This window comes from Amblyomma maculatum, chromosome 1 (genome assembly GCF_055883805.1).
Source record: "Amblyomma maculatum isolate TAMU_Amacu chromosome 1, ASM5588380v1, whole genome shotgun sequence".
In the NCBI taxonomy this organism is placed as follows: domain Eukaryota; kingdom Metazoa; phylum Arthropoda; class Arachnida; order Ixodida; family Ixodidae; genus Amblyomma; species Amblyomma maculatum.
In genome coordinates, this window is record NC_139344.1 from 286,428,318 (window position 1) to 286,454,255 (window position 25,938).

The following is a 25,938-nucleotide window of genomic DNA, read 5'->3' on the forward strand; positions in this document are numbered from 1 at the left end:
GTAATCCTTACTGCTTAGCATCAAGGAGCCACGTGGTCTTACTCAAAAAGATTCAGAAATATAAGCATAGTAGCACAGCTAGCAGTGCGAAAGCAATTCCAAGCAAACACGCAGAAGACACGCGGCAATATCTACCAAGGCAGCAGTTGTTGCTTCCCTCAGGAGATAGGAGCCTGAGTCTTGCACGAAGGTGCATTCACGAACTGGGCTGAACCTGTTCAATCCGTTTCGAAATGATTTTTGATAACAATACCACGTCAAATCGATGTAGACAGCTGTATGTCGAGACCTTGCGGTGAAACCCACAGTTGACCGCGCCGAGTTATCGCTATAGCTTCGTTCCCACGTGTAGCGAACATCACCCATTTTTGCTGTGCACAGATAACAAATGGCGACCACGCCTCGCAGACAACTTTTTTTTTTTTTTTTTTTAGTGATAGGAAAACAAATTTCCACTCCTTTGCAATGATAAAATCGGAAATAAATGGGAGGGAATGGAAACATGATGTCCAAAAAACAAAATGACTTGAAACAGCATCGCCGCAGAAGAAACTGCATAAATATTCGCAGCATCTGCCATTTTCTTGGTTTAGAGAAATTGCTTCAAGGGTCTATCAACTTGCATCTTGAGCGTTCGCGAGCATACTTCAGCCGACTGATTGGAAAGTCATTCTAAGGAGTTCTTGTGTGGACAAAAAAAGGAGGATAAGGGTTAGGTGCAACAAGGGGCCCTGAACCAGCTCTGCCATTGTTCAACTCTAATCCTGCTGAAACGCTGCATGGCATAGTGAAACAACAAAACATTGGGGTGAGGTCAACGAATTGCCACCATGATTTATCTCATGATAGAGGAAGAGAGAAGGACAGGGACTGGTCATTTTGGGCAAGGGCTAAAAATATACAGGCACGAGGGACAGTCAAAGCGCTTTGTCCCATGTCTCTCGACCATCCCTGCCTCTTTTTTGCGCTTTGTCAAAATGAGCAAACTCCACCAACTAGCCCAAGAAACAGCATTGCAGAGAGACAGTGTGCCTAAAGCTCATAGCCGCTTTTTGTAAGCCTACAAAAGCTAGTAAATTCAGACTAGATTGACCAAAATTGACCAAAATAATCTGGGCATGCACTGGGAAAATGTTTTGTATAACATGAAAATGAATACATTCCGATGCCTGTGCTGCTTAGCATTCGTCGTTTTTTCTCTCAGTGTGGCTATTGAAGAAAGTATAAAGGCATACCACTTCCCCAAAGTACATCCAAATTTGCGTCATGTTGGGGGTAGAAGTGGCGTGGGGTGAAGGGAACTACTGGAATACATAAGCCCCGACTCCAAACACACAAGCGTCATGCACTGCCGCGCTAACGTCGTCGCACGCGTCAGCCAAAGCCGGTCTGCGCATGCGTGCATCGCGAAATCTGATGCTGTGATCTGTCCCTGCCAGATATCTGGCGCGTGCTACAGGCGTCGAAAACTAGCGAGGGGTTGGGACCGCGCGGCTGTCCCCTACTCCGTTCTTCTCGTCCTGAAGTCCACTTAGCTCCCCCTGCTTCTTTTCTTCACAGAATAGTTTTCTTCACGGTTTTCATATTTTCTCAGTCCGCGCGAGAGGGTGAGCGAGCCAGCACCACGAACATGCAGGTGCATTCCCCTTTTGCGACGCCTGCCGTGACGGCGGCGTTGACGTCGCGGCGCATGGAAAGTGCTTTGGAGTACCCGCTTTATTTATGGCAGTTACGAGGGTTTACCTACAGAAGGAATGTGAGGATTGACAGCCATGTTTGTCAGTTCTTCGATTTTCCGTACTGTTTCCTCGGGCTGTTTTTCTTTTTTCCATCAATGATGAAACAAACCCTTCACACATTCGTGGGGACAATGTTTGCAAACGGTGTAGGTTCGCCAGTACTTGTCTAAATGGGGCGATCCCCCCCCCCCCCCCCCCCCCCCTTCTTCATTGGAACCGCAGACGAACCAAAAAGGGCATCTTATTGTACGATCCCCAGACATGTCAAAAGAATTCCGGGGCTGGCAAATTTCAAATTATGAAATCATTGTCAAGAAACACATGTGCTAGTTGCAAAGCGGCGCATATTTAGATAACTGCTCGTGATGTCGCACTTTTCTGGTCGTCTTATTGCTCAGAATATGTTTATTTATTTTATTTACATTACCCCTCAGGGAGGCATTACATATATTTTGAATATATTTCAGAAATATGTTGCACTTACGCTCTCGAGTGCTGCTAGTATGGCAGTCCGCTTTCTCAACGCACCTTATAGCTAAAAATGTCGCAACAAGAGCGCAGACTGACTTGAAACTAGAGCTCGCGGTAGTTATTGTAGCTGGAGTACCATTACCAATGTACGCTTACTACCAGCGCTGGTGCATTCGCCTTCAGCCCACCTGCTCATGTTGCTGTATATAGCACAAGGAGCTCAATCTAAAACATCAATCTATTCGTTGTGTCGTCTTCTGACCTTGTGCTCCCGTCCACGTTCCGCGCTGTCACCTCAAGATGCATAAGCAACACGCCCAAGCTGCTATTCTAAATAAAAACAAAAATGGGGGAGGGGGAGGGGCGGTTAGCTTACCGTCAACACTATATAGCCTCGTGTGTTTCAATGGAAATGCCTCCACCCCCCCCCCCCCCCACCCCCACCAGGGAAAAAAGAAAGCAGTCAGCGCGTTATGAAAAGGAAAGTACGCACACCCACATATATCAGCGCGCGCGTTTTTTTTTTTTCTACTTTTATTACAACAGAAAAATTACCGACGATTACGTTACTTCCTAATGCGAAATTTGAGCATATCTCATTGGCTGTTCCAGCTTTTCGATAGATTGAGGCAAAGACAACTTTTTTATTTTATTTTTCACACGTATTTCTTCAAGAAACACTCCACTAACAGTTCTTGACTGTCATGAAGGAAGCTTTGTGGATCAGGAGTTCGCGTAAGGCAGCGTATGGACCTGTAGGAGCGTTGCGCAGCGAAGAGATAGCAGCGACTGACTGATGCCGCTGACGCCGCTAGCGAGTCAAGTCAACGTGGCTCTGCGTTTCGGCTTAGGATGTATGCACCGCGATCCACTTACACCGGAAAACACCGTCGCCGCCACAAAGGAAAAAGGTAGGGGGGGGGGGGGACACGCAGCGGCGAATGGTGGCAGGAGCGTGCGCTGCCCTGGCTGCGGAGCTGGTTACGAGGGACAACGCAGACGGCGACGCGAAACGCAGGAACGGGCGCCAAAGAGCTGGGCTCTAAAAAAAAAAAAAAAAAGAAAGCTGTTCAGCACGCCAAATGGCCACATCAGGGCAGCGCGAGGAAGTACATGTCCGGACAAATTCTAGGGGCAGTAAATAACCGAAGGGCGTCTTGCATTATTCTTTTGTTGCACATACAACCACAGAAACGAATCCTTTCACTCCAAAGAATGCCTCAGTGGCAGCCAGTTATGCATTTTACCGTGGTTAGCACGAGTGATTGCCGTTCTATTCTTGTTATGAAAGCAGGTGATGCTGGTAGTGAATAAATAAATAAGTAAATAAATATATAGAAAGTACACTGGGTTCGCAATGCAGCAAAGACGTACATCTAACCAATGAAGAGTACAGAGGAGATTCAAAGGGGAAGGGTCGAGAAGGAGCGGTCTAACGCGCTTGCGAAACTAACCCGCTTCTACTGGCGACGTTGCCTCATAACTGTCTGCTACCCTCCCCTCTCCAATTCATTTCCCCCAAAATTTAGCCTGAATGCATTGCGGCAGCTGCGTGGTGCTTACCCTTTTGGTAGGTATTTCACACCTATTTCGCAATGCCGACTGTCCTCTCTAAGGTAAAATGAAATTGGCCATCGCCCTTTTCTCAGCTCATTAGGTTACCAACGTCAGTTTCTATGGTTAGAAAAGCCCGAACTAAAAAAAAAAAAAGAAAAAAGAAAATGATTACTGTTGATTGAAACCGACTTTATTGCAATTTTATTATGTGCAATAACGTTTGATAAAAGTAGCTCTGCACCAGAGAGCTCGCAAGAATATCCTACTATAAATGCCATAACTTCAAAAGCGATAACAGCTCAAAAGATGGGTATCAAAGGAAAGACAATACAGGTGTCGATTTCAGCCAGAGTTCATGACGAAACCACCAAAGATGTATACTTCGTCTCACAAAATGTTTTTAGTACTGTGAAAGGCCTGGGCGCCATGGACCAAGAGCACTTGGACACTTGCGCGCGAGCGAGGCAAACGCGTTTCCCTTTTTGTTTTTGTACTTTGTAACTAATGTACAAATCTCCCCCTGTAATTTCTTGTTACAGCTCCCCTCTGCACTTCCCCTCGCTTTCCTCTCCCCATCATTTTGCTTTCCCGCCGGCTGCAGCTTGGGCGCTTCAGATTTTAGATAGCAGTTGAAGGGGCCGGCAGCACTCTTTTCCTTCCTTTTGTTTGAATAACCACTATCCACACCACCTATAATAGGCAATTGTGCTCCCACTGTCGCCCTTGCCGATTCGAGGGGTGCGTCGGAGCACAATTACCTATTACAGTGCGCATTTGAATGGGCCAGGGAGCCCCTGCCTTTAGCAGTGGTGCAAATCTTTTGTGAGTCAAAGTATAGTATACAAAGGCCACATAAATATCTTCCATCATATCGCACCTTTCCATTTTTGGTATACACTTGAGCTATCCTGAACATATATCGACTATGTATCATCAACTCGCTCAAGCTTCCACTCTATCCAGAACAGTGAACAACAAAACGAGGTGGTACTTTTCATTTACGTTACGCACATTCGGTCATGGCCGAATCGAGCGGCGGCGGTCCACGTCGCCGCTCAAGTTCAGCCGTGGTAAGGCAAGCTAGCACCCCGCAGTCCTGCTATCCGCAGTAGTCAAGCTAAGAACAGGTGAACGCTTCCCCCTGCGCACGGCTGGGAGAAGAATGGGGCTTTGAAAACCCACCCTCCAACAAAAGAAAGCTTCTCTACAAAGCAATGGTTGGGCCCCTCGGCCAACTGGGGGCAAGGCCGATAGGCACTTTCTCAGTCCTGAATCAGTGGCGTAGCCTGGTGGCAGAATTTGAACTAATTCCAAGATGGCCACCGTGGGACCCCCGCCTTAATGTTTTTGAGCGAGAAGTTGCAATGGTGCGCAGAGCAGCTGTCGCGGAGGAAAATCGTGTATGCTTGTTGAATGTTCCTCATCCCAATCCCGCAGCCAAGCCTCAAATAATGTCCTCGTCATCCAGGCCTTTCAATTCTACTTATATGTCACAGGGAGCGAAGTGCATCCTCGCAGGCCCATCAGAGACTTGAACTTGCCAATGACAAGTGGTCACAACTTTGCTCGGGACTTATTCATTTTTGAGCGCCAATGTCCTACTTGGCAGTAGCTGCGAAAACAAAGCAGTCTCATTCGTATTAAATTGATACATGGCTCGTAACTCTCCTTCACACAATACCATATGTCCTGCACCCACTTCTCGGCGCCTTCTGCATCCACGGCATGGCTCTTACCTGCTGCCACTTTTCCGGCGATAAAGTCATCATCATCATCAGCATGATTATACCCACTGCAGGGCGAAGGCCTCTCCCATATTTCTCGACTTAACCCGGTTCTGTGCTAGCTGCATCCACTTGACCCCTGCGAACTTCTTAATCTCATCCGCCCACCTAACTTTCTGCCGCCCCCTGCTACGCTTTCCTTCCCTTGGAATCCAGTTTGTTACCCGCAGCGACTATCGGTTATCCTCTCTTCGCACTACATGTCCTGCCCATGTCCATTTCTTCTTCTTAATTTCTACTAGAATGTCGGTAACTTGAGTTATTTCTCTGACCCACTCTGCATACTTTCTCTCTTAATGTTACCCCTACCATTTTTCGTTCCATAGCCCTCTGGGTTGTCCTCAACTTAAGTAGAACTCTCTTGGTTAGCCTCCACGTTTCAGCCCCATAGGTGAGTACAGGCAAGATGCAACTGTTGTATACTTTCCTCTTGAGCGATACCAGTAAGCTGCTAGTCATAATCTGCGAGTGCTTGCCAAATGCGCTCCATCCCAATCGTATTCTTCTTGTTATTTCCTTTTCGTGGTCCGGATCTGCGGTTACTACCTGTCCTAAGTAGACATATTCGCCTACTACTTCCAGTATTTCACTACCTAATGTGAACTGCTGTTCCTTCCCGAGGCTGTTGAACATTACCTTAGTGTTCTGCATATTGATTTTCAAGCCTACCTTTCTACTTTTCCTGTCTAGGTCATCAATCATTATTTGCAGTTCATCCCCCGAGTTGCTTAGCAAGGCAATGTCATCAGCAAATCGCAGATTACTGAGGTATTCTCCATCTACCCTTATCCCTAACTGCTCCCATTCCAAGTCTCTGAATACTTCCTCTAAGCAAGCTGTGAATAGTACTGGGGAGATTGTGTCTCCTTGCCTAACACCTTTCCTTGTGAGAATTTTGTTACGTTCTTTATTCAGAACTATGGTTGCTGTGCAGCCACTATATATCTTCCAGCACTTTCACGTACGGCTCGTCTACCCCCTGATTTCGCAATGCCTGCATCACAGCCGAGGTTTCAACTGAGTCAAATGCTTTTTTGTAATCAATGAATGCTATGTATAAGGGGGCTGGTTATATTCCGAGCATTTTTCTATCACCTGATTGATGGTATGGATATGATCGATAGTAGAGTACCGTTTCCGAAACCCTGCTTGATCCTTTGCTTGATTGCAGTCTAAGGTTGTCCCGATTCTATTAGCGATTGCCTTAGTAAATACCTTATATGTAACAGACAGTAAACTGATTGGTCTGTAATTTTTAAGGTCCTTAGAGTAACCTTTCTTGTGAATGAGGATAACGTTTGCATTCTTCCATGGTTCCGGTACCGTCGATGACACCAGGCACTGCGTATACAGGGTGGCCAGTTTTTCTAGCACGATATCCCCCCCGTCCTTCAGCAAATCTGTAGTTATCTGATCCTCTCCAGCTGATTTCCCCCTTTTCATAGTTCCTAGTGCTTTCTTGACCTCGTCCTTCGTCACTGGTGGAACGTCTGACTGTTTTTCCCTACCGCCAATCTCATTACGGTCCTGACTACTTTGGCTACTGTAGAGATCTGTATAGAACTCCTCGGCTACTTAGGACTATCTTTTCCATATTATTGATGACGTTGCCCGCCTTGACCCTTATCGCATACATCTGGTTTTTGCCTATGCCCAATTTCTTCTTTACCGCTTTAAGGCTTCCCCCGTTCTTTACAGCATGCTAATTTTCTCCATGTTATACTTCCTTATATCGGCCACCTTGCGCTTATTGATTAGCTTTGATATCTCGGCCAATTCGATCTGGTCTGTTGGATTGGAAGCTTTCATACTCTGGCGTTTCTTAATCAAACCTTTCGTCTCCTGATAAAGTATAAAGTATAAAGGTGATAAAGTAGCGGTCGTTAAATCTTTGGAGCCAACCACTTTCAGCCATAAATCCCTCGACGTCCAGGATGTAAATGAAAACTTTTGCCTCCTGTTGCAGCATGGGGCCGAAGGATGGCAAATTTCGCACGCAGACGTCAAAAACCACTGGTATAGGGCTTTTTCTACCTCATCGTAAACCGGCTTGCGGAGGCGACAGCCATCAGCTTTTGGGCGGTCCTGTGCATCGTTTCTGATGGCTGACCTGTATTTCAAGACTGTGCTCAACGTTCTCCTTGGAATTTCGAACTGTGCTGCAACATCAACTTTTTTTTTGCCATACTCGATACATAGAATTATCACAAGCTTGTCGAAAAGCAGGAGAGTTTGACGCTGCTTCATAGTCACCTTGCAGAAACGTTGACAACGTAGTTACAGCCGAAGTTGTATGAGCAGCACAGGAGCACACTAGAGCGGCACGCAAAGTTGCAAACAAAGAAAGCATGGAGGAAATGCTGCCTTCTCCCCCCGAGCCGCGATAAGTCCCGAGCAGTTCACACATACTTGATCACGTGGTAGGCCGTATAGAAATTGTTGCTGCAGAACGAACCTGGCAGGAGCAATTTAAAACCGCTTGTTGTTGCGACTTTCGCAACAACAACGTTTCATGGAAGCACTATCAAGTTTTCTCTTTTCGGCAGGCATTTCATGGCTGCCGTGATTGATGTTTTGAAAGCCACTTTTATCGCATTTCCTGACCGAATTCAGCGTTAATAATTTGAGTGCAGGTGCTCGAAAGGATAAACGTTCCGAAAATATGTTTTTCTCAAAATTGATTTTTTTACCATTTTCGACCGTTCAGAGACCCGCGTCACCCCTTAAAGAAGAGACCCGCGTCTCCCCTTAAAGAACACCTACACAAGGCTGAATTGTGTGACATTAGCAAGCTTTCAAGTGCGCACGACAAATGTGACAATTCCAGAGTTTCCATTGCTTCCTAGTTTTGCTTTCAAAGCTTCGGTACTAGCCCATAGCAATAGCAGCTACCAGCTGCACATCACTCAACCAAGCCCAGCTGCACACCGCTTTTAACACTGATTAGTACATCCCTAATCTTAGTTGTAAAGAGCACATCGCTGTTCTAGAGCCAAAGGCATTTCCCGCATTCATGTCTGTGAGGTTCAACTACACTAAAACTGTATGCTCCTCACCAATCGTTTACAGAAGCAGCAAGAGGAAAATCCCATCATGAGGTCCATGTGGCCAGTGAGATGGAACCCCTAGCTATACGTGCTGCACTACAGACCACACAGTGGACCTTAAGCTATAACTGCGCTGCCAGCTTCAGCACTGACCAACCTTGACAATGCGCTAAGATGCTGCATGCCACTAACAGTGCGGCTTGTCGGTTTTTCCAAAGCTGCAGTGATGATGGCTCGCCTTATTAACTTGGCTTGCTCCACCACTATATGCATGTTCAGCACTCTGATCAAACATGATAAGAGCATGGTGCACAAGGGTCTTGTTCAGCTCACTTTTTTCCCCCAATTCCATCTTGAGGTCTTTGTGACCATTGTTACCCATGGAAACTGAATGTTACTGCTTCGAGCAGTGCATGGATTCATTTGTGCATGAGCATGACCTGCAGCTGCATTACAGAGTCATAAGTGGAGCGGTGGATGAAAGCATCAGTCCGGTAACAGCTTAGCGCAATGCGCTTCCAAGGGGAGGCCACTGCGTATGTGCAGATTCCCTTGTAAGAGTCTCATGGTTCCCGGCGGTGTGCAAGAAGCAGATCAGAATAGCGGATCTCACCATGCCATAACTCCATATTACCGACTTATAAACAAAGCACGAGTAGTGGTCCAAATGTTGAAAGCCTATTTTCCGCCGAAAAGTGACTTCTTCAAGTTCATAGTTATTTTGGACTGTTAAACTATTTGGACCATTTCTGGGCCCTGCCAAGTTCGAAAAACCAGCAAGTGATTAACTAAATTTGCGATGTAGTGCACACAACAAAAGCACAACTGACTCAAATGCAAGCTATTATATGATCACTTGCAGCTGGAACATCACAGAACATAAAACAAGTTTTTGTTTCCACTCAGAACACTGAATATTTCTATGTTCATGTACTTTCTAGGTCCCGCCAAGTACAGAAAATCAGTGAATTACTGCAATAACACATTTTCACATTAACACTTTTCTGTCCCCGGGAAAAGGGGTGATTTTTTGGTGGCATCATTAATATTTTCTTTTCTTTTCACAAAACTTGCTTGGTACAAGAGTGTCTAGTGTCAAATTGTAAAGGAGGAATTCCTCTTCACAATGGTATTAGTGAAAATAACCATATTTATTGAGTAAGTCATAAAAAAAACTATCGGCAAAAAATTGTAGTTAAAAAACACACACAAAAGTATCAAAGTTTCTTCACATGAATAAAACAAATTTTCTCAAAATATATATGTTTTTTTTTTTTTCACAACAGGGACCAATGCAACATTGCAGCAAATTCTAGCTTTCTGTGTACAGTATTCGCTGAGTTGGGAAAGAAAAGAGTAGTCGAGGTCGACTATGCTGAGGTCTACCCCTGGCTGTCCTCTAGCGAAAAAGACGACTCCCTGCGCTGCCAGCGGCAAGTAATATTACCCAAAAGACGTTGTCACCCTGCAGGTAACAGTTGTGACCTTCAGAAGAGTGATTTCTACCGATCAGCAGAAATGTTTTGAGAGCGAACGTGGAACTTATCGAGGCACGGCGGTCGACCTTGCGGGTCGGTTTGACGTAGGTTCACTGTCAGTGCTAAAGTCTGAAGAGCTGAATTCATCTTCCGAGTCATCGTTGCTGCTGTTCGTATCTAAGAAGGAGCTCTCCGATGTGTCAACTTTTGCGGAACCGCACCGTTTCAGCACAATGTCGACGCAATGATGTAAACAAGGAGCACCGGTCATCTGACTCCGGAGACCATCTGGACAGGCGCGGCATGGCGGAAAAAAATAAAACCAAAGCAAAACTGAAAGAAGGGTTTTTCTATTTCCCACTGAATGATGCCACTTGTCAAAAAGCGCTTCGAAAGCGGAAAAATTCAACATTGATAGCGGACAACACTTATCGGGGCATGGCTGTCGACGTTCCGAGTCGGTTCGACGTAGTTCTGCCGTCAGTGCTAAAGTTTGAAGAGCTGAATTGGTCTTCTGAGTCATCATTGCTGCTTTTAGCATCCAAAAACGAGCTCTCCGCTGCGTCAAATTCCGCAAAAACGCCCGTTTTCGTACACAGCAAGAGCGCGCGATGTTGACACCATGATGTAAACAAGGAGCGCCGATAACCTGACTCCGGAGACCATTTGAACGAGCATGGCACAGTGAAACAAGTAAATCAAAAGCAAAACTGAAAGAAGGGTTCCTCTTCCAATTGGACGACGCCACTTGTCAAGGAGCGCTTCGAAAGCGGGAAAATTCAAATCGGGAAACTATCGATAGCGGGCTATCGGGTGAGTAGGCACGGACACAAAAGTGGGGGGACGCGACCCTTGAAAACCTAAAAATCTTGAAACAGTCGATTTTTGGAAGATTATATATTCCGGTAGTATGTCTTATACACCACCCTTTCTGTAATTATTAATGTCCAAATCACCGTAGAAATACTGCGAGTAACAAGCAGGGGCAGCCCCGGAGCTGTGAGCAAGTGCCGAAAATCCCCAAACTTCACGCACGCGCCACTGCTCTGCCACCGAACTGGCCGCCGTCGCTTTTATTGTTTTGTTTGTGAATTCTTGCGTATTCGTCTGCCACCCTCGGCGTTTGCCACGTCAGCGCATTCGAGGCGTAGCTTGCTTCAGATTTCGAGCCTCGCGGTGACTTTCGAGTTTCCCGCGCTCGAATTCAAGGCTGCGATTGGGCAAAAAGCATGCTCCACGAGAACACGGAGGATCGGGCGATTGCTACTGGCTGCTGTACCCACTGACGGGATGGTATCCGCTGGCTGCCCCCATGTGTTGTCTGCTTTGGCTCGTTACTCTCGTTGTTGGCTGTCTTGTACTCCATTTGTTCTCTTTGTTCTTTCCAGTTGTGGTGTGTGGATGCGAGAGTTGGACTGTGAAAAAGGCTGACCGCCGAAGAATTGACGCGTTTGAATTGTGGTGCTGGCGAAGACTCTTGAGAGTTCCTTGGACTGCCAGAAGATCAAATCAGTCGATATTGTCGACCATAAACCCTGACTGCTCATTGAAGGGTCAAATTTTAAAGTTAAAGCTCAGCTACTTTGGTCATCTGATGAGAAGAGAGGAGTCGCTGGAGAAAGATTTGATGTTGGAAAAGGTTGAGGGTCGCCGGAGAAGGGGTAGGTAGCGAACGCGATGGTTAGATGGCATCCTCGAGGCACTGCAGATGAAGTTATGTGATGTTAGGAAGATAGTGAGAGACCGGAAAGCGTGGCGTGATATGGTCCATAGGGTCACGAAGAGTCGGACACGACAGAACGACTGAACTGAACTGAATTTGTCACGGCAACCCCAGATGGACATACAGTAAAAGCTCGTTAATTCGGACTTCTAGGGACCGTAAGATATGTCCGAATTAACCGAATGTCCGAATTATCGAGAGAACAAAAAAAAAACACGCACGATTTTATCTCAACATACCTTTATTACTTAAAGTAATCACGGATGCTTGTTTGCTTTCCCGCAGAAACCCGCGCGGATACTATTTTCCTCAGTCCTTCCAGGTGCTCAGCAGCGCGCATGCCATCTGCAGTGCCCCAACAAAATTCCTCTAACACAACGAGGGCCTCTGCTGCTTCCTTCACAGTGCGAGAGGGCCGAAGCTGCTCCTCTCGTAGCCCCTCTTCCTCCTCCGAATCTTCGCCGTGCAGTACGTCCCGGACAATTTCTTCCTCAGTTAGAGAGCCGGCTGTAGCAACGCCATCATCAATGCTGATGTAATCGGCGAGTGTCACCGCATCCGGCAGCAGACCTCCAAAATCCGGGCAGTCATCTGCATTGTCGTCTGGCGACACTTCTGCCACTGTGTCATTGCAGGGCTCAGGCAAAACGAAGCCACTGTGTCAAAAACAGTTAGCGATGACGTGCGCAGGCATGTTCTTCCAAACGTAGGCAAGAATGTTGACCGCGCTCAGAAGATCCACGTCATACTGCTTACCGACTTCATTGCACAGTAGCATGCGTTCCAGCACACGCCTGCGGTATTTAGTCTTCACATACTGAATTATACCTTGGTCCATCGGTTGGAGGGCCGATGTAGAGAAGCAATGAGCCGCACTAAAGCGAGCAGTCTTCATTACAACAGCGTAGCGCACCGACAGCAGCAAAGCGACAAAATGGCACTGCCAGTAACGTCGACTCGTGAAAAAAAAAAAAAAAGCGTCCATCCAGTCACAAGCCGAGCCAAGTTGATTAATTGATGTCCATGGCGATGCTGCTTTTGGGTATCGCTATTGCGCCGCGTTCGTCTTAGCTTCGTTTTCGAGCCTCGGTACCTGCCCGAAGTTGTCCAAATTATCCGTTGTGCGGTAAAATCCGTCCGAATTAACGAGTTTCGTCCCATAGACTCCTATACATAATTCTGGGGACCAGACGCGAAGGTCGAATTATCCGATTTTCCAAATTAACGGGAGTCGAATTAACAAGCTTTTACTGTACTACAAAGAAAAACAAAACAAATGTAAACAGACACACTTAAGTGCAGCAATGAAGCTCAAGGCAGTGTTTCTGGTCGAACCGAAGATGCCATAGCTGGACCACTCGATGCCGACAAATGTGACCTCACTCTTTATAGATGGTGAATGCGTTGCTAGCTAAGTCAGTGGTGGTATATGAACATTGGCTAATGCAGTAGTGAGTAGAGTCCTACTGCCAAATTGATGACATCAAGCACAAACTATGGCAACATAGCTTTCTGCCACATGTAATCAATCAATGAAAAGGAAATGAATACATTCAAAGTGAAGATTCAGCGTGCTGTGCTGAATCATATATTATCGGTCAAATATATTGCAACGCAGTCTGCACATCAAAAGCATTGCAGAAGCAAGCCAAGAAAAAGTTCATCTGCGGGGGACCGCAAGCGTAAGTTTTTTCCCGGTTGCAGGTGTAGGCAATCAGTTCGAGAGGTTTCGGGAGAATTCAATCTTGCGCCAAAAAGCCTAATTACGGGTCGGTAAGTACAGTAGCTGACCGATTTTTCGGACTTGAATAATTCGTACTCGTGCGATATTTCGCACTTCATTCAGGAACCGTCGCGTGCCCCATAGGAAGGTGTACATTTTCACAGCCACCGAAGCGGTGGCCTTGGGGTAGAGCATCCGCCTCGCATTCTGAAGGTACTGGGTTCGATCCCTGGAGCCGCCGGTTACCCACCGCTTTTTCAATGGGTACAAGCTTTCCCCTGGCCTGGTGCTCGGCTCTTCTGGGGTGAAATGCTTGGGAAAAGGGATCATGGCCCAAATAGTTGCGCCGATGTGGCAGTGATCCATTCCGCAATCGGACAACAATAAGTCCGTCTCGCGCGGCAAAAGCCCATTATGTGGCCCTTTTTTTGAACACCATGAAACAGGGTAACTCGAACCACCTTTGCAGGCTCAAGTGTTCGAAACTATTTTGCCCCAGAAGGAGCGCAGCGGGGTTTGCGGAGCCTCTTCCAAGCGCACATCCCTGTGAGAGCCAGGCGCCAGGCCGGGGGACGCTTGTACCCATTTTTACCGGTGGGTGTCCAGCGGCACAACGATCATTAACCATGGAAACAATCTTACTGCTACGCGTGGCACGGGCGATCATTCGCAGCATGAGCATGACCTACAGCTGCGTCGTAGTAGTATGTTGTGAATCAACATGTGACGTTTGCAAGCCATGTGCATGAAGGAACGAGAGGGAACCAATGCAGCTGTGGTGTTCGGGAGAGGGGAAAACGCGATAGAGCTAAGAGCAAGGGTGTGCCCACTCTTCTGCTGAGCTTTATCTCCCCCCTTCCTCTCTCATTCCCGGTCTTCGTTCGCAGCAGCACGCACTATGCAGCTTGGCAAGGTTGCGAATATAAAGCATACTTGGCAAAGAATTTTTCTTACCACGCTTTGAATGTCATTTTGTGCTGGACTTGTTTCTGAATGGAGTTTCTGACACTCGTAAAAATTAGTTGGGGTTTTATCGGTTAGTTCCACAGCCGGGACAAAGCCGCAAAGAGCATCCAAAACCTAACACTACGCCAACTTCACCGTGGGCATCACCTCCGCAGAAGATAAATATCTGGAGATGCATGCAGCATCTTGGCAAGCTAGTAAGGTCAGCGCCGTGGACTGCGAAGGCATGAAACTGAAGGAACTGTTACGAAAATAAATTCTCAACGACAAAAGTGGGGGAGAAGGTTCATTACACTAGCTAGCAAACAGCACTGAAACATTGGGCACGACAGCTATTATTATTATGGTGGATACTATATCGCCCATGCTAGCACTTTATTGTGCTCTTGGAGAAAAATTCAAAAAAATGTAATATATTTACAGGATTGCATTATATGAACCTATGTGAAAACACAATCATATAGCCATACAAAAATGCACTACCTGTACAGGGCATCAGCCAGGAATGAAAAACAAATTATACTATGCTAAAAAATATATTAAGCGTGATCTTATCACCAATATTTTACTGTATTTGTACCTTGAGTTTAAATGTCTCTTAAAATAATTTATGATGATAAAATTAAAAGACTGTTTCTATCATTGCATTCCTTTTAGTTTCCAGAATCTAATATTGTGCTATTTGTGACTCTTTATGATGCACTTCTTTTTTCATTGTTCCCAATAACTACCGGGAGCTAATCAAATGCACCTTGACCAAAGATCAAACTACCATAAAAATACCATATTTACTCGAATCTAACGCGCACCTTTTTTCCGATATATTGTGTCCAAAAATTGGGTGCGCGTTAGAATCGAGTACGACCCTAAATCTCCGATATCATATCGCCATCGGCATTTCAAAAATGGCCGCCTGGTATGCCTACTAGCTGGTCTAGCTGTCTATGCCTAGCTGCAGTAGCGTCCTTCGTGTGCTTTGGTACATGTGCTTTGGTTAGCCTACCCGTTTTCTGCGATTGACCGACCAGTATGGACTTGCCAAAGATTCGTCGAGTTCATCATGATGCCGCATTTAAAAGGAAAGTCATCGTGTGTGCAGAGACGGACGGAAATCGGGCCGCATCACGCGCATTCGGAGTTCCGGAAACATGCGTGCGGGACTGGCGCAAGCAGAAGGAAAAGATTTTCGGCAGCAAGGCTACACGAAAAGGTTTCAGTGGACCGAAGCAGGGCCGGTTCACCGAAATAGAAGAGCGGCTCGCAGAATATGTTCTAGAGCAGCGAGCGGCGCAGCGGCCAGTGACGACGGACCTGCTCAAAGTCCGGGCGATGCAGCTAGCCCTACAAACAGGGCTAACGCGGAGCGACTTTAAAGCGAGCAGGTGCTGGCTGTCAAATTTTATGAAGAGAAAAGGCTTTTCTCTTCGAAGGCGGACAGGGATATGCCAGAAGTTGCCTGAAGAGTACGAAGAAAAGCTGCACAGTTTTCAGCGGTTCGTTCTAAGTTTGCGCCGCAAGTACGGCTACCACCTCGGCCAGATTGGAAATGCCGATCAGACACCGCTGTACTTTAACATGCCTGCCACCACAACCGTTGAAAAGAAGGGGACGAAGCAAGTGCGCGTGTTGTCTTCCAGCCATGAAAAAACACGCGTCACCGCAATGCTTTGTTGCACCGCGGATGGACACAAGCTGCCCCCGTATCTCATATTCAGGCGCAAGACGCTCCCGAAAGGAATCGTGTTTCCGAGTGGCGTGATTGTGCGCGCCAATGAAAAAGGTTGGATGACAACGGACTTGGTCGCCGACTGGATCGATAACGTCTGGCGCAAGAGACCCGGCGGCAGTTTGGGCCTGCGTGCGATGCTTGTGCTCGATGCTTTCAAGTGCCATCTCGACCAACGCATCAAGGACAAGCTCGCTGCATGCAACACCGATCTTGTCGTGATACCAGGTGGCATGACATCGCAGCTCCAGCCGCTCGATGTTTGCTTGAACAAGCCAGTGAAAGATAGGATTCGGGCGCTCTACACCGAATGGCTTGTGAGTGGCTGCCATGAATTCACTCCCAGCAACAGAATGAAGCGTGCCTCGCTGCAAGAGTTCACTGGATGAGCGAAAGATGCGTGGTGCACGATACCGTCTGCCATGGTCATCAAGGCCTTTAAAAAATGTGGCATATCGAATGCCATGGACGGCACCGAGGATGAGATGCTTTGGTCCGTCAACAGTGACAAGGAGTTGTCTGACAGCGACGACGAGTGAACCTTGTGCCGGCATAGTGACAATCTTGGCAAGATAAGCCGTTTCCTTTTGTGTGTGTGTTTTTTAGTGCACAGAGATTAAATCTTTGCTTTTCCAAATGAGACAAAGTTGTATTGCTGTATGAAAGCGTTAGGTGCGCGGTACTCTTTTTCGCGGAGAACGGGTGCGCGTTACAATTGGAGCTTTTTTTTTTTTTTTCGGGGGTGGGGGTCACGAAAAACGGGTGCGCGTTACAATCGAGGGCGCGTTAGATTCGAGTAAATACGGTAATCAAATTTTTCGAATCAGCACAAAAACTAGTCATTTGGTTAAATTTGGTACTGAAGCAAAAACCTTTCCTCCACAAGCCATCTCCCCCCTTAACACTTTCGCTGTCACAAACGTACCGGTACGTTTTCGCGCTTCGCCCCCCCAGTGTCACCGACGTACTGGTATGTCCTTAACTGTGCGTTCATAACTTCACGCCTGAATGCAAAGCTGGAGCACTTAGAGTGGCTTGGATCTGTCAAATCTTTGTTTGTTTGTGTGTTTGTTTGTTTGTGGTGTTTAACGTCCCAAAGCAACTCAGGCTATGAGAAACGCCATAGTGGACAACTCCGGAAATTTCGACCACCTGGGGTTCTTTAAAGTTGGTTCTGACTAGCTCCTGATGCCAATGCATCATTTCCCATCGATATAATTCGCCCTCAAAGAATGAAATTTCCGGCGAACGGAATGCATGGTCCGGAGGCCGCCACCAAGACGAGTGCGTTTGCATTGTGACCTCCGCAAAATTTGGTGCCAAGTTCTGGCACGCTATCGCTATTCTCACGTTCATGCAGTAAACGCAGTCGGCCTGCAACTAGTGATAAGCGACCGCTGCTCGTCTTGCACCGCGTAGCATTCAGAAGAAAGTTCATTTCGACAAGATTTGGGATTCCGCGCAATCTTCTCTATGTCCCGCGTGTCGCGGGACGCTGCTTTGCGACTGCCGCTGCGGCTGGTCGCGGCACTACTTCACAGGGCGATCTATCCCGGCGTTGAAAGCTGCACTTGCTCATCTGCACCCTCACAGTTCCCCACGCGGCAGATCGTGCCGCTCCTCGCTATCACATTGAGCACGACCGGCTATGCTACGCCATTATCAGGCCATCGCGGACTCGACACGGAGCTTCGGCGCTTCGTCATTGATTGCAGATAACCAGATGTGGCGATGCAGCGTCCCCGGCGCGTTTATCTCCTCTCACTACTTTTTTTAGGCTAATAACGAAGCGTGAATTTCAATATTGCGCATTTCACGTTGTGGTTACAGTGAGGGAACGGCGCTAGGCCAACTAGGCCTAAAGGAGAGGCCCTTTCAAAATGGCGCCGGACCGCGAGCAGTCGACGCCGCCAGCCAACCAAAGCTCACCTTTTGCTCACGTGCGGTGGGAGTCCAATAGCAGGGCGTGTTTCACGCAATTTTGTTCCTTTGTTTTCCGCTTCGGTGGGCTCGCTCATGGTCACCAACCGAGATATAGGAATGGCCTGAATCGCGATCTTTCTAACGACACCAAGATTATGCCCGCGGATCGCGTGTTTCTCGAACTGCGGGAGATCGAAATTTGGTGCGATTTGACCTCAGTTTAAAGGGCCACACGCGCAGATTCTCGTCTTTGGTACGCTGTAACACGTAAATTAGGCTATACTTTTCAGCGAAACTTCGGAGATAGCTGCGAAACGATCTCAGAATCGCGAAAACGAGAAGATTGAAAATCCGATTTTCTGACCGATTTTCGGCTGCAAAGACCCGGGTCCCCCCTAAAGGGGGGACGCGGGTCTTAAACTGGTCAAAAATGGGCGAAAAATTGATTTTGAGAAAAATGCATTTTCGGAATGTCTGTACCTTTGAGCACTAGCCTTCAAAATATCAACACTGAATTCGATCGGGAAATGCGGTAAAATCGACTTTTAAAACGCCACGGCAGCCTCGAAATGGCCAAAAAAGGGGTGAAAATTGTTCGAACTTCCCGCGCGCGCCGCGGGTGAAGCAGCCGGCTGGCCGCCGCCATCTTGGACTTGTTTTGAAGCTTGTTTCTTTGTGCGCATTTTGCCATATCTCCAAATGACGTCGCTCAAACAGAACGACCACCGTCGCGGGTTTTCCGAAAGCCGTTTCCGGTCCGCTGATTGGCTGGAGCGCGCGCTCGCGAAGCGAGCCCCTCGTCTCGCGCTTCCCATTGGCCAGCGCGACTGACGCCATTTTTTTTGTTTGTTTGTTTTTAACGTTCTTCGTCGCAACTGTGCTTCGCTCGTTTATGATGCGCTTTCGCGATCGTTATCAGTCGTTCCCGCAACCGGTGCTGGTCTTTAGACGTAGCTCGGTAGACGTTGCCGTATCAGGAGTGTATTGAAAACGGAAGCGCCTAGCGAGTGCGCGTCGAAGAACGAGTGCGGCGGCGCGCTGCCAGGGGGGTCGCGCGGCGTGTTCTCGACCTAGCTGCAGCACGTCCGGTGGCATATAATCGTTTGCGAGCGGTTCAGAGGCATCAAAGATAGCATCGATAGATTTAACTGTTCAGCTGATACTCATGGTCCTCACCGACGCTACCACTTCGTTGCTTTTTTATCGCGTCGCTTCAGACGACAGGCGAGCCTGACATCGCGCCGTTGCCCGCGTTCATTTTCCGCGGACGGTTTCGTTTTTTTTTTTTTTTTTTTTTTTTTTTTTTTTTTTTTTTTTTTTTTTTTTTTTTGCAGATTGTCTAAGTAATCGCGTCGCTGCGCTCATGGGGTGTGAAAGTTCGAGCTTTAACTCCAGCAAGGGACTCCGCGTGTGGCCCTGCATGCGCTGTACAGCAAAGTAGCAAAGTTTCATTCTGCAACATTAGCCAATTTATTAGGTCATTCCAGTATGCCGCTGTGCTTTAGCCTTAAACTTTGTGCAAGTTCATTAATATTGCAAGACCGTTTTTTCGTAATTTTGAGTATCTGTTTGCCTTGAAGGGCACTGCCACAGGCATATGAAGTTGTAAATAAAGCTTCTCCCACTGGTTCTAGTGACGGTATATTTAGACTTTGTGGCAAGCTTTTACCAGTATTTGGGGAGGGTACTGTTATATGTTTAGTATATAGCCTTCCTCATAAAGAACAAAGCCTCACAACGATTCCATTTATATTACCATAGCTGCAGTGTAGCAAAAGTTAAAGGTTGTCTCAAAATGCAAATAAGTTTTTCTCAGTACTGTTTCTGGACACTGCACTCAGCCTTACTGTGCTTTTTCTCTACATTGTCGCCGAGTGACAATGACAAATTTAGCACCACTGCAGTCATATTGAAAAGATCAGGGGGTGATCCAACACTTACATCACTTTATCGAGATTTTTTCAAATTGCCATTAAAATAATATTGCATGTCAAAAAATTTTGCTGATTTCCTAATGGCACACACTACCTTGGCCATGGGTAATGGTGATAGTTTCAGTTTTAGTTGACTTATTCAAAATCCAAAGACAGTTTTGGAAATGGGAAGAGCATGACATTTTTGGTGAGAAATATCACAGTGAAGCTACTGATTGTTCAAGTTATAATATGTGGTCAAACTTCAAATGCCGTTTTCTCAGTTTCATATTTTTGGTCGATCTCTACAGTCTTACGCAGGGTTTTGATAACTTCTTTTTAGTTCACACAAATAACTTTGGTACCATTTTCTTCAGAGAGAAATGAAGTACCCGATGACATTTCTAGTTTTTCAGTTTAGGCAATGGATAAATGTCAATTTGAGATTAGCTTAATGAGTTCGTTTCAAATAATGCAGCCTTTTACTCTCACCATAATATGTGAGAATGACATGCCTTTTTGAGGAAAACGAAGGATGTCATCGGGTATGGGAAGACTTTGGCTATCAATCTATGTAATTAAAAGCAACGAAATGCAATGAGAAAGTTCATTAAAGCTGCGTAAGAAATTCACTAATTATGCTCTGGACTTTGTTAGATAACTTTTGATCTAATACCACCAGCTCAATTATAATTACATTTTTGAAATCGGGAGAGAAAACCACATCTGTGTGCAAATTTTCGTGAGATTCTAGCCATAATTAAAAAAGTTAGTTTTAAGACCCTCGTCCCCCCTTAAGCAACCGAGCACTCAGCAACCAAACTGTGCTACTTACTGTCCAGCTCAATAAGAGCTTCAGGACGATCCCAGGTCGACTGCTGGGTACGCGTGTTGTGGTAATAGCTCTTCCCATCAGAAGTCTTATGTTCTGTCCACACTGCGGCTCGCTCGCGAAGATCTGGGTCTACCGTGGTGACAGGTGCTGGGGTAGCCACAGCTGGAGTGGCTACCTGCAGGGCAGGCAATGGTGCAGGGGATGGCACAGGTGTCACAAAGGGTGGCAGACCCAGGGGTGGCCCAAATGGAGGTGGCGGCAGGCCAAGGTTAGGAAATCCAGGTGGCACCACTCCTGCAACTGCAACGGCACAAAAGATATCTTGGATGAAAAAACTTTAATGCAACACTACATCATGGTCAAAATTATTTCCAATTTGCTAAGATATACATGCCATAATTGGCAACGTTGGAATGCCTTTTTTGTTTTTCATTTCTGCATCAAACATGCAACAAAATGAAACTTATCATGCATGGACTGAAATACTACGTGCAAAAAGTAGGTTGAATGCCTACTTCTCACAGGAAGCATAATCACTGATGCATAAACTAGAGGCATGCGAGCACTGAAATTTTTTAATATGAATATGAGAAAAAAAAATGTCTTCAAATATCAAATACCTCATCATCATCATCATCATCATCCTGACTATACCCACTGCAGGGCGAAGGCCTCTCCCATATTTCTCCACTTAACCCGGTTCTGTGCTATTCTGTGCTAGCTGCATCCACTTGACCCCTGCGAACTTCTTAACCTCATCCGCCCTCCTAACTTTCTGCCGCCCCCTGCTACGCTTTCCTTCCCTTGGAATCCAGTGTGTTACCCTAAGCGACCATCAGTTATCCTCTCTTCGCCCTACATGTCCTGCCCATGCCCATTTCTTCTTCTTAATTTCTACTAGAATGTCGGTAACTTGAGTTATTTCTCTGACCCACTCTGCGCGCCGCTTCCTATCTCTTAATGTTACCCCTACCATTTTTCGTTCCATAGCCCTCTGGGTTGTCCTCAACTTGAGTAGAACTCTCTTGGATGGCCTCCACGTTTCAGCCCCATAGGTGAGTACAGGTAAGATACAACTGTTGTATACTTTCCTCTTGAGCGATACCGGTAAGCTGCTAGTCATAATTTGCGAGTGCTTGCCAAATGCGCTCCATCCCAATCTTATTTTTCTTGTTATTTCCTTTTCATGATCCGGATCTGCGGTTACTACCTGTCCTAAGTAGACATATTCGCCTACTACTTCCAGTACTTCGCTACCTAATGTAAACTGCTATTCCTTCCCGAGGCTGTTGAACATTACCTTAGTCTTCTGCATATTGATTTTCAAGCCTACCTTTCTACTTTTCCTGTCTAGGTCATCAATCATTATTTGCAGTTCATCCCCTGAGTTGCTTAGCAAGGCAATGTCATTAGCAAATCGCGGAGTACTGAGGTATTCTCCATCTACCCTTATCCCTAACTGCTCCCATTCCAAGTCTCTGAATACTTCCTCTAAGCAAGCTGTGAATAGTACTGGGGAGATTGTGTCTCCTTGCCTAACACCTTTCCTTATGGGAATTTTGTTACGTTCTTTATTCAGAACTATGGTTGCTGTGCAGCCACTATATATATCTTCCAGCACTTTCACGTACCGCTTGTCTACCCCCTGATTTCGCAATGCCTGCATCACCGCCAATGTTTCAACTGACTCAAATGCTTTTTCGTATCTTATCAGTGAAAAACAAAACAGTAACAGGGGTGCAAGGATTTGTAGCAATTTTTAGACCAGTAAAATCTTAAGTTTTGGACCAGTAAAATCCATATTTGGAGCAGCTCAGAGGGAAAAAAGATACAGCACTTTGCAGCACGAATTCAAATTTTGGAGACGTTAAACATGAAAGAAAGCTTACTTTCGGCATAAAAAATGAAAAGATGTGAATATGTGACCGTATGAATGTGATCCAAAAGAAATCTAGCAACGGCCACCTATCACCGATGAAAAAAAAAAGTGGAAAAGGCATCTGCTTTTCTTTTTTGGCATCTAGAGCAGTTTGACAATCTTAATCACAGGATTTTATCTTCCTCGTAACGCTTATAAAACAAAGTTTTACTGTCTGCGAAATCCACAGCTTGTATCGTGCAAGGGCAGCTCCAGAAGATCTCAATTTGAAGCCGTGACTGATCAGCCTGTGCCCAAAAGCGAGTCCAGTACAAAAACAAAACGAAAAGAAAATATGGATTCAAAAGCACACAGAAAAAAAAACTTTCAAAAGAAAAGAAAAACAGCAACCAAAAGGTGAAAGGGCAAATTCCAAAAGCAGACAAGAAAGCAAGCTGTGACTTGCAAGCAAAGAAAACTGACAAGCGAGCGCGTCTTTAGCCCATGGTTCATGCTTTCTATGGGCTGGCGATGACTCTGTGGTTTTAAACACAATATTTTGATTAAGGGGAGGTAGGCAATGACTCGGGATATTAGGTAATATATTTCGTGCATAGAGCAGACTTTATAGTACTTCGACGTTCTAACATCCGTAAGTGTTACGGATGTTGGAACGAAGAAAACAGCTCGGGAACTCCGCCCCACTAGCCCCGCCCACGAAGCGTCATCGGGTGACGCTCGGTTCTCAGACTTCCGGTCGTCGCACCTGTTTTCCCCCGAGCGTCGCCCATGCATTCACGGTCTGCTTTTCCTGTCCCGTCTGCGTTCGCATAGCTTTCAACCTTGTCTGCTGTCTTCCTCAGCCGCCGGTGTCTTCAGTTTCATGACCTCTCGGAATTGTGAGCGACAGCAGCCCGAACGACTCAGGTCGTTCGCGAGCGCATACCTGCAGGTGGGAGTCCACACATACCGGCGGCCGCCGCGGAGGGAGCACTTTCCTTCATATCCCTGTCCCATTCAGCGCAAATTAGCGCGCACTCCTGCCGAGCACGGCTTTCTACAAGACCGCTTTTTTCTCTCACACTGCCTGGATCAGTCTCTTTGGTACCGTCTTCCGCGGTTTGACCAACGGCGGCCGGTGACCCCTCGCGGAGTTGACGCGATAGCATCGACTCTGCATGGATGCTGGCAGACGATCGAGCGTGCGAGTTGCCCGCGTGCAAACATATGTCGTCGTCGCTTTTAGTCCGGAGCTGCTTTCATTATGGTCGGCGAGAGGCATCTCTTGTGCATAAGGAATGGAATGTATACGCGTACGTATCACCGACGAAAGCACGGACTGATGATCGCTACAGAGTTTGGATATCGGATGACAGGTGAGCACGAATTATTCGTCCGCATCTTAAAATTGAGATTAACAAAAAGGATAGTGTAGTGTTTTTTGTTTTTTTGACGTCCTTTCGCATATCGTTTAGAAAGTGCCAATGCGCAACGTGCACGCGTGTTTATCTCGTGTGTACGCATCGTCCGAGCCAGAATCGACGGCGCAAAACATCAGCAAAGCAGCTCGGCACATTCAGTTCGGCAGCGCAGGTTGTCACTGATTTTCGCACCGACAGGCAAGAATCGCGCACATGAGTATGCGAGCAGCTAAGCTAGAGACGCAGCGAAGCGGGCGATTCCAAAACGCCGTCCGCCGTGGCTTCGACGCAAATAAGGCCTAGCGACGACCAGGGAGCAGCGCAGGATCGGAGTGCCGTCGGTCGCAGCGCCCGCGGACGGCATCTCTGCGGTAACCTGGCGACATCCAGTGCTGCACATAAGCGGTGCGAATTTGTGTACTTTCGCGATGAAGCTGAGGACAGACCTTTTTTGATGCACGTTTCATTTACACGAAGGTTGATGCTGCCTTTTTAATCGGTACGGTGTTGAATCGGACCTGCGTGCTCTTTTCGCACTGCTGCACCGACGCACACTTTCAGTCGGACGCACATAGTTTAGGAAGTGCCAATGCGTAACGTGCACGCGTGTTTTATCTCATGTGTACGCATCGGCCGATCCAGAAACAACGGCGCAAAACATGAGCAAAGCAGCTCGCCACATGCAGTTCGGCAGCGCAGGTTGTCACTGTTTTCCGAAGCTACACGCAAGAATCGTGCACAGGAGCACGCGAGCAACTACACTAGAGACGCAGCGAAGTGGACGATTCTAAAATGCCGTCCGCCGTGGCTGCGATGCAAAAGAAACAAGGCCTAGCGACAAGCAGGGAGCAGCGCACGACCGGAGTGCCGTCGGCCGCAGCGCCCGCGCCTGGCGGCATCGGGTGCTGCACTTAAGCGGTGCGAATTTGTGTACTTTCGCAATGAAGCTGAGGGTACACCTTTTTTTGACGCACGTTCCATTTAATTATTAACATGCCGCACAAATGGTCGATGCGGCAAAGACGAGACGGGACTACAGTACGCTGTTGCGCCGTCGGTCGGTACATAAAGGTTGATGCTGCCTATTTAATCGGTACGGTGTTAAATCGGACCAGCTAGTGCTCTTTTTGCACTCCTGCACCGACGCGCACTTTCAGTCGGACGCCACCACCTTTTCGGTTAACATCGCGAACCGAAGCGCCAAGCTCGGGTTCACGCATGCATTGCAGCACTCGAGCAGACGACTTTTGCAGCTACCGGAAGTGTGTCAGTGACGTAGAGGGCGTCACGGCTGCAGCCAATGCCAGCCTGTCGTGGCCTGTCACTCTGTGACTGGTGACGTAGGTAATCACGGCAGAATAGTCCCAAATCTCGCCGCCATGCAGAAATGGCGCAGCCCGCGAATTTCAAAAAACACCGTTTTTAAAAATTAATAATAAATCACTGGATTTTTTCCGATGAGTTTTACTTTGAACGAATGCTCGGAAGCATTTGTTCTACACATTGAAAATGTTTGTCAGTGACCTTTCTAGCCGTTTCATGCCCCCTTTCAGAGCACACGAGCCGCCCACGCCGAAAAAAGCCAAGCCAATCCAACCCAATATGGCTGCACGCGCACGCTTGGGAGCACAGCTCGCCGATAGCTGTCGAGCTGGCCGCTGCCGGCAAGGTTATTCCGGCTGTTTGTCACGTACCATGCTCATGCAGTGTTTCCGCATATTTTATTGAGTACCCAACTCACGTGCATATTGGTTCTATTGTGGCAGCTAGGCCA

At 47.1% G+C, this 25,938-nt stretch overlaps 1 protein-coding gene across 4 annotated transcripts in view; it reads right to left on the bottom strand.

Moving 5' to 3' along the window:
• The window catches only part of LOC146206743 (transcription elongation regulator 1-like), a 294,887-nt gene that overhangs the window by 180,658 nt on the left and 88,291 nt on the right, over window positions 1-25,938 (bottom strand). For all 4 annotated transcript variants that reach the window (XM_084591554.1, XM_084591557.1, XM_084591555.1 and 1 more), the window contains exon 7: window positions 20,886-21,185. In XM_084591554.1, the coding sequence (XP_084447680.1) occupies window positions 20,886-21,185 (300 nt within the window). The remainder of the gene's footprint in view (window positions 1-20,885; window positions 21,186-25,938) is intronic.